At 39.7% G+C, this 10,950-nt stretch overlaps 1 protein-coding gene across 3 annotated transcripts in view; it reads right to left on the bottom strand.

Annotated features, from left to right (window-relative positions):
- The window catches only part of LOC107693833 (N-terminal Xaa-Pro-Lys N-methyltransferase 1), a 7,201-nt gene extending 2,514 nt beyond the window's left edge, over window positions 1-4,687 (bottom strand). The window contains exons 1-2 of one of the 3 annotated variants that reach the window (XM_016493355.1): window positions 4,542-4,687; window positions 3,201-3,380 (exon numbers count right to left, since the gene is read on the bottom strand). In XM_016493355.1, the coding sequence (XP_016348841.1) occupies window positions 3,201-3,362 (162 nt within the window). In that variant the 5' untranslated portion in view covers window positions 3,363-3,380; window positions 4,542-4,687. The other 2 variants (XM_016493354.1, XM_016493357.1) reach the window with 2 other exon arrangements.
- Between the last annotated feature and the right edge of the window lie 6,263 nt (window positions 4,688-10,950).

The following is a 10,950-nucleotide window of genomic DNA, read 5'->3' as shown; positions in this document are numbered from 1 at the left end:
ATCTACGCGTTTCAGAAAGGCGGGGCATAGAGGAGAAACAATAATGTACAGTATGTGGAAAATAATGTGTTTTTTACACAAAATAATGTTCTTTTTAGCAGCATCATATGACCCCTTTAAGATAAAGACTAAGACTAAATCAAAAATGCCTGTCAAAATTAACACTGGTGTTGGTAAGCAATTTTTTATTTAGTGTCATAAAAAAAGCCTTATTTTTATGCATTTTTTCGTTACAAAAAAGAATAAAAAATACACATGCGGCTAATCACATGGGAGGACAGACCACTGGATAGCTGGCCAATCAGTGTACATCTCGCTTTTCAGAATGATGAGCTTTGTAAAAATCTACGCGTTTCAGAAAGGCGGGGCATAGAGGAGAAACAATAATGTACAGTATGTGGAAAATAATGTGTTTTTTACACAAAATAATGTTCTTTTTAGCAGCATCATATGACCCCTTTAAGATAAAGACTAAGACTAAATCAAAAATGCCTGTCAAAATTAACACTGGTGTTGGTAAGCAATTTTTTATTTAGTGTCATAAAAAAAGCCTTATTTTTATGCATTTTTTCGTTACAAAAAAGAATAAAAAATACACATGCGGCTAATCACATGGGAGGACAGACTAGGATCATACCATTATGTGAAAGAAGGAAGGGGGACACAAGCTCCAAAGATAGCGAGTGTAGTGGTACAGGCCAGGTACACAGAGCGACAGAGAGACGGGGGAGCCGGATTTAAACGCAAGCGCGTTGGTTAAGGTAGGAAGACACTGCAATTTGTTGCAACATCAGTCCCCTCAGAGAGAGTCTTCTCAAAAACAGGACAAATAATCACAGAGAGGAGAAATCGCATCAGCACATCCAAGCTGAGGCATCTGATATTTCTGAATGCCAACCTGCCCTAAAGACTAAAGTGTTATTATTAAAGTTTATTAAAATGTTAAATAATAGTATAATAGTATAATAATAGTATTTTTTGTAATGAAAAAAAAATTTATAAAAATAAGGCTTTTATGAAAACACTGAATAAAAAATTGCTTACCAACACACAAACCATTCACAATTGCTACATTGGGCTAAAATAGAAGGCTCAGAGTGATACTAAATAAAAAGCCATTTGGGAGCCGTAAGAGCTGGCTCTTCTAAGGGAGCCGAGCCAAAAGAGCTGAATCTTTGAAAAGAGCCAAACTATCACTATTTCAAATATTTAATTTTAAAAAACCTAACAGTGAACTACAATTCAGAATCGTAGACTTGCAAAGAATATTTACCCAACCGTTTAAACATTTGGGGTCTGTAAGATTTAAAAAAAAAAATGTTTTTGAAAGAATTCTCTTATCTTCACTGTTGGCTGTATTCATTTGATCTAGGGGTGTAACGATTCACTCGTTTTCTCGATGCATTGATTACAAACCCTGACGATGCCATGCATCGGTCTTGAAACATGGATTTTTGAATCGTCGATTTCGGACAGTAATCGATTTAAAACGCTAAGAATCGAATTAATCGCGATTTCTATAGCGATTCAATGCTTTCAAAATATATACACATTAAATTACTACAAGCACGAATTAATGGAGACCTTGAACAGTGTTCGTGCCCTCGCATCTCTGCTTCACGCGCTGCACTATTTACCACCTGCAGTGACTGTCACAGGATTGCGCTCGCGCTCCATTCGTTTCACTGACACATTGTTTGAGCAGCTGTGTGATCTGATCTCTCCTTAGTACTCGTGGCCAGTAATGCTAAAGTGAAGTAGTTCTACTTTTCTGTAGTTTTTCAATGGCTCTCGGTCATACCGACATTACCTGAGCAGTCGAACCGTTCGTCTCACTGACACATTTTTTGAGCAGCTGATGTGTGATCTCTCCTTAGTACTCTTGGCCAGTAATGCTAAAGTGAAGTCGTTTTACTTTTCTGTAGTTTTTCAGTGGCTCTCGACGACATTGCCTGAGCAGTCGAAGGCTGCGCATTTATTGCATGGACGGAGCAAAAATGTGTCTAAAGCATAGGCACAGTTCCATTGAATGTTAAATGTGTTTTAACAATGTTGTTAAACCGAATGTACGAAGGAAACTTAAAACAACCCACAGCATTAACAACAACCTTGAAATAAGAGCGAGAGGTTTATCTGATAATCAGATGCATGATAGTAGCGTTCGTTGCTACAGCAAACAGACATCAGGCACATTTTCTTTCAGAATCATAATTTGCAGATGGAGAGGAAAAGGTAATAACTATAGCATTTTATTTTATGAAAATGAGATAAAGAAGTTTTCTCACTTTATAGCAAATTCAAAGTAAGAGATAAGAAAAGAATTCCTTGTAAAAAAAAATTCAATAATAATACATACATAAAATTATTGTATTTGACATTTCTGTCACTTCTGAAATGATGGCTACGCCCCTGGTGTGACAAAATGTTAGCCTATACATAATACTTTTTAAGCTCTTATTTAAAATCATGGCTTAAATAAATTTCTACATATGCCATGTCATGCCATAGCATCATTAAACTAGCATCTAACAATGCACAAGTGTTTATTTTTTCTCTAACATATGGTTCTGTAACCATAAAGGCCGCTGTGTAATTTGCCCCCTGACTAAGCATTTAAAGAATTTAGGGGAAGCATTTAAATAATCCTGTGAATGCACTTAAAGAATGCAGAATCGAATCATTAATCGAATCGAATTGAATCGTTCTGAATTTGCAAAAATCGTTCTTGAATCGAATACCTATGAATCTTGAATCGAATCGATTCGCTGTCTACCCAAAGATTCACAGCCCTAATTTGATTAAAAAAACTGTAATACTGTGAAATGTTATTGCAATTTAAAATAACTGTTTTCTATTTTAATATATTTTAAAATGTAATTTATTCCTGTGATGGCAGGAACTCCAGTCTTCAGTGTCACATGATCATGTGATCAGTGTTATGAAATCATTCTAATATGCTGATTTGGTGCTTATTAAATGTAAAAAAAAAAAAAAGCTGTGCTGTATAATGTTTTTGTGGATACGGTGAGTTTTTTTTCAGGATTCTTTGATGAACATCTAGGTTAAAAGAACAGCATTTATTTGAAATAGAAATCTTTTGTAAAATTATAAAATGTCTTTACTGTCACTTTTGATCAATTGAATGTGTCCTTGCTGAATAAAAGTATTAATTGTCAGTGCATTAATGTAGAATTACTCACCCCAAGGAATTTCTGAAGAAACTTTTTGGAGCCATTAATGTCGATGCTGGAAATACTGCCATAACCTCCCAGAATTCCATCCACGGTGGGCGGGACTTCCTTCCAATAGTGTTCTGCCTTTGAGTAAAAGGTTGTCTGGTTTTCTATCAAACAGTCTTCCATCTTTGTGCAACTCCTGACCTCAGAGATCAAAAGAAGATAGTTTTACAACAGATCTGAGTGAGAAAGTCAGATTTCTTGTTCACCATTTGTAATAATTTTTTATCGTATTTGCATATTTGTAAAAGTATACAGTACATGTAATCTCTCAATTCTGTTGCACATTTCTATATACATTATTTCATATTTAAAACTATTTCTGTAATTGTAGTTTCAGTGTGAAAGCATTTATGCTGCCTCTGCACCTTTTTGTGGCATATGTTACTTCAGATGAAGCTTATGTGCAGTGCAAAATGCATTTAAATGCATAAAATTAATCAGCTGCAAACTTCTTATGAAACATTTGTACTCAACTGCTATTAGTCAAGTTTTTGTTTAGTGCTTTTCACAATACAGGCTGCTTTAGATCATATTTACAGAACATCATTCATTCATTGTTTTATGTGGGAAAACCCTGGGCACAACCATCCTCATCTAGCATTGCACACATTACAATAAATATACAAATGCCAAATGTTATCAGTTTCATAGTATGTGTAATACTAGTCATGCATTCACTGAATAAATGACTTAACGTCAGTGTGACAATGCTGGAGTTGTATGGATAATGATAATGAGAATATAATTAAATGAAATGGTCAAGAGCCAAATATTCAGCCTGTAATGAGACCTAAAGAGCTGAAGCATATGTAGCTTTAACACGGTCATATTCAGAGACACCTGGATCCAAATGTAGCTCTGCTGTCTGAGCTCAGCTGTCAGGAAGCGTCACTTCACAAGATGACTGCTAAGATAAGTTATTACAACATGTGCTCTACTAACAAAAATGTAAGCATGAATAAATATAGGGCATACGGAATATATCAATATCCACACTCACTAAACATTTTAAGTATATTGCCTAAAAAATAGGTATATTTAGAGAGTAATACATAATTATTGAACAATGTGAGCTACAGTTGCTTCTATGTTTATCCTTCACTCTCATTACTTACTGGATTGACTTGGACCAAAAAGGACACACACGTGATCCTACTACCGTGCTGTCGTTAAAGGTGTCTTGTCTTTCGGCTTTATTTGGTGGTGACAAAAAGTTACACGTGTTAACACACGACCAGTTCGAAATCACACGCTTCCGCTGACTCTCGCGGACCTTTTTGTGTCTTAACAACGGTAACGTACCTTTGCTTTCGTGCTCTCGCTGACAGTCGTTTCTTAAAATCGGTCATGTCACAGCTGAACAACTGTTGCAGAACTGCCCCATGAAAGCTTTTCCAGCTCTCCTGGCTCCCCAAAGCAGAAATACTGCACACCTCACGTCATTTCCTTATTTGACTCCAGTGTTTCCCTTCAGCGTTTTGTTTTTCATTTGTCTCTATCTTGTGGCCGCACTTAAACTTGCATACTTGGCTAAGAAACTGTCAAGTAAATATGTTAGGAATATATGAACAAATGAATACATATATGATTATATGATGTATAGTAATATGAATTGTGTTGTTGTTAATAATAATAATAATAAATTAATTTGAATAATTTTAAGTCATCCTGTGACCCCAATGGAAGTTTGCTGGGGCCTTTTAATGTGTCCTGGCCCCCTGGTTGAGGACCACGGGATCAGAGGCATAAATATATTCACACAAAAATCACAATAAATGTAAACAAGAATTGAAAAGAATATATATACATGCACACAGCCAAAACAGCAATATTAACTTAAGAAAAAAAAGTGTAAAGACAATATAGCGCCTTTTTTCAGACACTAAACGCTTGACTTTCTTATATTTATTGTTTAAGATAGACTTGTTTATATCCCTTCTTTGTTCAATGTTGAGTAACTAGTTAGTAGGTGCTACTTTTCTTATAAGGGTCAGTTTTGAAGTAGGTGTTTTCTTTTCCTTTTTATTTTTACAATCCATTGTTTCATCTCCATATTGTTTGTAAGATCTAGATGTTGGCATAGCAGGGCTCCAGACTGCGACTAAAACGGTCGCATTTGCGACCAAAAATATTAATTTGCGATTGCGAGTGAAGTTTTTGCTGAGGTCGCCACTGGCGACTATATAGGTTATAACTTAAAAAATCGCATGTAATGCCTTTTTCCTGATTGTTTTGTGATCACATCTTTTGTTATGTTCACGTATTAAACTGAGACGATGCGTGCGCATCAAAGTTTTAGTGGAAAAATTGTTTCAAACAGTCCTCATCTCTGCCGCACAGCAGCATTGTCGCACACTGATTGTTTTGCGATCACATCTTTTGTTATGTTCACGTATTAAACTGAGACAATGCGGGCGCATCAGAGTTTTAGTGGGAAAAAAAGAGTTTCAAACAGTCCTTATCTCTGCTGCACAGCAGCATTGTAGCACACCTGCTAAACGCAGCTCAGTTGTGCAGCGCGACAGAGATTGAAATGATGGACACGTGCGAAGTGAAAGTGCAGAAAACAGTGTCTATTTCGTGCACAACTTGAACAAACTACAACATGTAAAGCTGTCAGCTGTGTGGATATTGGCAATATCGTTAACAATTCTCACTTATAATCATTACTAATATGGCTTCTTCTTAACAAGATCTTAGTCTATGCTTTGTTCTGTTAATGCGTGAACTTTATATTATTTGAAGTTCACTTGCCGTCCAGTAATCGCAAAAAGCTTTGTGCTTTGTTACTTTTTAATAAAAAAAGTATCGGCTTTAAAATTATTCCAAATTCATAACGAAATTCAAACAATAAATACAGTTTTGGCGCTCTTTAATGCGGCAGGCGCGATCGCCTTAGCGCCTCAGTTAAAGCGGCAAGTGAACCCATTTAATCTTTCTCTTTACTACTAGTAGCTACATAATAAACATGAATTAACATCAAAATGTAGGCTATTTTATAAAAAAGCCTACATCACAACTTACTGAAATGTCTCATGTAAAAGCTCATTCAGTGTTTCAAACTGCGGAAAAAGTGTAAAGCTTGTAAACATTGCAACGTTATATACATTTACCTCAGAGATTAATTAGTCCATTAGTCCATAAACTCATCAGTTAGCAAGAAAAATAACTATAAAGAGGAGCATTTTGCTATATCTATGCGCTATTGCATATTCATATTTTTACTTAACCTGTTGTCTACATGATTCAACTCCTCCTATAAAATTGCATTTTACTAATTAAGAAAAACAGACTGAAAGTGTGGAAGACATACACTCTTAAAAATAAAGGTGCTTTAAAAGGTTCTTCACAGAACCATTTTTGGTTCCACAAAGGTTAATTTTAATGAGTGAATTGGAAAAAAAAAATAAATAAATAAATAAAACACGTTTATTCTGTGGCACGTAAAAAAATAATTTGGCGCCTACGTTTTTTTCTTATAGGAGCCAATGGCTCCTTAATTGATTTTTTTGTCTGGAGCCCTGCATAGTTACACTGGTATACTCTTATAAACATCCTTTCTCTCTCATTTCCCAGAGATCTCCAGCCTCTTTAATAAATGTTAATCTGAACGGTCCTAGTTTCGATCCAGTATTTGTTTTGTATTCCATCCAGCCTCTTGTTCAGCCACTGTTGCTTTTTCTTTCTTCTCATCCCATCTTTTATTTTCACTCCCTTCATTACATGACAGCATGCTTTCTGTCTCGCCTACTTATGCTGGTCTCTCCTCCCCCACCAGCCCAACGTTTCACTGCTCTCCTCACACTCCCCTGGGTAACTCCTCTCTTCTTTCTTCTCCCTCCCGGCTGTGTCTGCTCATCCTCTTTCTGTCTCTCCTTCTCAGCCGAGCTGGCAGGGTATACAGATGACTCAGTACACTGCCTGTCTGCATCAGACAGCCTGAAGTCAGTCGATATTTAATCTGATCTGCTCTCTTTCACCCTATCTTCTTCTGTCTACTCCCTCTCTGGCTCCTGACACCTTTTACACTCTCATTAGAATTACAAAGAGGCTGAAGAAATGGAGCGGAAATCAACACTTCTGAAATGTCCTGAGTCAGCAGAGCTGGCCGGCTCTTCTCCTTACCTGTCTTTGACTGTAGTCCTCTCTCTCTCTGTGCCCTCTTCACGTTTCTCCTTTCAGATTAATATGTTTGACAGTATAGTCACCTATAAAAGGGAGATACATACATAAGATACATACATAAAATATACATAGATACATACATAAAAGGGATATTTCAGCCAAAAATTACAATTGTCTTACTGTACTGACAAAAGAATCTAATTTTTTTAAATATTGAAGGAAGAAAGTAATTTCTTTGGTTTGGAATGACATGAGGGTGGGTAAATGTTGATAAACTTTTCATTACAGGGTGAACAACCTCTTTAAGGCAGAGAGTGAAACATACAACCCCAATGACGTTTTTTGTAAAATGCAATAAAATCAAGAATCCGTGATTTGTTAATTCTCTTTAACTTTTATTTAATTGACAAAAGTACAAAGAAAATATTTCCAAAGTTTTCACTGACCAACTTAAATGTATTTTGCAAATATAACAAATTTTGATTTTGATGGCTGCAACACACAGGCGATTCATCTGCGATTATGAACGCGATATTGCGTAGCTTGTCAGTGAACAACGGCTCTGTGTAGTAAATGCCAAGTCATCTGAATGCACGTGAACCGGCTTTACTGATGAGATGCGCATGACAATCGCATGCGATTAATCGTGCAGCCCTAGTTGGCACAGTTATTAGCAGCAATATTTTGGCTACGTCCGCCACTGCACAGACTCACCTGATGTAAACAAAGGAGATAGCGGCGCACAATCTGACGTCAATCAAAGGAGATAACAGTGCGCACTTCGTCACAAGCCAAAATCTCCGGTTTCACCAGTTACATGACAACACTGCAATCGGAGTTTCTGAAAATCTTCACCCTGGCAGGAGTTTTCAAAAAGGTTCAGTTTCAGTGACCTGATGCTGCGTTTGTGTGTGGACAAACGGCCAAACCGCATAGAAAAAGTTGCGGTTTTGAAAATACCCGTGTTCGTGTGGACAGGGCCCTAGTTTTCGTTGTTCCTGTGTCCCAGCTTCTTTTGTCCCCATTTTTCCTGCTGCTGGTTTATTTCTATGGTTTTAGATTAGTTCACACCTGATTAGTTCTCTGTGTATTTAAGCCCTGTGTTCATTATTGTTGTGTTCTACTTGGTTCTGTCCTGTGTTTCATGCATCCTGAGTTTTGTTTAATAAATTTTAATATTGTTGTAAATAGATCCTGCTTCAACTACTACTTTTGCAACCACCTGTGACAGAAAGCGGACCAAATTATAATGATCTAGCAGCAAAGCAAATCCTCCTCCTCTCACAGGGTAAACAGGTCCCTAGGTAGGCACACAAAGGAGTTTTTAGGCCTTTGCCATCTTGTCCTGTATGATGACGACTGCCTGTTTGTGCTTTTCCAGACAAGCCTCAATGCTAAAGCGAGACTGCGCTAGCCTGGAAATGAGCCTCTAGGGACTTTCATGGGAGTACGTGGAGTGGGTACTCCTCCACAATGGTTCCCCCTTCACCATCTGTAAGAGTGAGGAGGAAGTTGGCGCTCTAGCCACTACCATCCCTGAGCCCACCACCAATGATGCCTGAGTCCACCGCAGACAATGAGCCTGAGCCTGAGCCTGCCGCAATAGGAGAGCCTGAGCTGAAGCCAGAACAAGAAATCTGACCAAATCAAAGAAGTCTGATTAGGTGTGTGAGCTGGCAAAATTGCCTGTGCCAGTGAGATTACTAGTGGAGTATGAGGGGATGTCATGGAGACCTACCCCCTCAGCAGCGGCAGAAGATGCTAATTGACTGGGAGAGTGAGTGAGTTTTCTATGTTTCATTTCCCTGCACCGAGTCTGTTTCACCCGGCACCACACTTTGAGTCTGTGTTTCTGCCCTGCCCTCAATCTCTTGTATCTCCGCTGGTTCCGCCAAGCCCTGAATCTACTTGGTCTCTGCTGGTTCCACCCAGCCCTGAATCTCCTGTGTCCCCGCTGGTTCTGCCCAGCTCTGATTCACCTGTGTCGTCAGAAATCCCGCCCAGCCTCCCTCTCCCTCTCGTCCAAAGCCACTCAGTCTTTCGGCTCTGCCTCCGATGGTTCCCTCCAGCTCCTCGGCGCTTCCTCAATTTTCTCCAATTTGCAAGGTGGATATAGCCTTGGATCTTTCAGTCTCCATCTCCATCCTGCGGTGTCAATCCCGTGGCTCCGCCTAAGTCCTCCGAGCCCTGGACTCCACCTCTGTCTTCCGACCCTTTAGCTCCTCCTTGGCTCCACCGGGTTCTGTCAGTCCTCGGACTCCACCGGGCTCCATCATCCCTTCAGCTCCACCTTGGGCAGTCGTCGACCTGCCTCCACCATGGTCTTCCACACCTTTGGCTGCGCCTTGTCCCACCATCCCTCTGGCTCTCTCGGGTTCCTCCGGCTCTTCCTTGGTCACACCAGCTGTGCCCAGGCCTGCCGACCCCTGTCTCCGCCTTGGTCCCGTGAAACTGCTGCTCCGCCTTGGCCCTCCAGGCCTTCGGTGTCACCCGGGTCTCTGTCTCCTCAGCTTCGACCTGGGTCTCCACCTCCTTTGGCTCCGTCTCCATCTGTTGTCTCCCTGGTTTTGCCTGGTAGGGGTCCACCATGGCTCCTCCCTCCCTCGACTCTGCCGTGGGTCTGCATCCTGACTATTATGATGGGAGTTTCACCCTGACTTCTCCCTCCATCTCCGCTCTAGCTCCTCCTGCCTCTGCTTCCACCCTGGCTTCTCCAGTGTTCATCTCTGCCCTGGCTCCTCCTGCCTCTGCTTCTGCCGTCTCCTCCTTCCATCATCTTCTCTGTGGTGGTTCCCTCCGTCAGCCTCCCCTTGGTCATGTCTCTCTCCATGCCACCCCACCCCCCCTTTAGTTTTTCTATGGCACGAGGACACGCCTTTTGGAAGGGGGGCTAATGTCACATGTAATGTTCAGTTCTGTTTTGGTTTTGTTCTAGTTTTCCTTGATCCTGAGTTTGACAAGGAAGTTTCTTTCATGCCCATTTTTCCCACCACTGGTTAGTTTCTATGCTTTCAGTTTAGTTCACACCTGTTTCTGTAAACCCTGATTAGTTCTCTGTGTATTTAAGCCCTGTGTTTGTTCAGTTGTCCGTTATTGTTGCATTCTACTTGGTGGTTCTGTCCCATGTTTCATGCTTCCCAAGTTTTGTTTAATACATTTTAATATTGCTATGAATAGAGCCTGCTTCAATTACTATTACTATTGCGCTACTATTGCAACCAGCTGTGACAGTCAGTCAGCTTGAATGGCAGCTATTTGATGCTACCTTGTAAATAAATTACACTCCTAGACACTGGCTATGACACCGATCAGTTACACAACAATGACAACAGTACTAGAGCTCTAGTCAATAACAGCATTACCAATAGTAGTTGATTTAAAAAGCAGTGTAAGTGGTATTTAGAAAGGAAACATATTTTTGTGTTCTAGGATGTGGAGTGATTTTCAGCTGGAGCTGAGGAGGTTGGTTTAAGGGAAAGGTGTGAAGATGTGTCTTGCATAGGGTGGAGGTCACAAATGATCTCTCATCTCATCATTCTACTCATATGTAGACCTTCAGTCACCCTGACTCAGACACAAGGACATA

The sequence above is a fragment of the Sinocyclocheilus anshuiensis genome, unplaced genomic scaffold, assembly GCF_001515605.1.
Source record: "Sinocyclocheilus anshuiensis isolate Anshui unplaced genomic scaffold, SAMN03320099.WGS_v1.1 scaffold1392, whole genome shotgun sequence".
Lineage (NCBI taxonomy): Eukaryota > Metazoa > Chordata > Actinopteri > Cypriniformes > Cyprinidae > Sinocyclocheilus > Sinocyclocheilus anshuiensis.
Note: the sequence above shows the minus strand (reverse complement) of the source record. Positions and strands in the feature narration are given on the sequence as shown.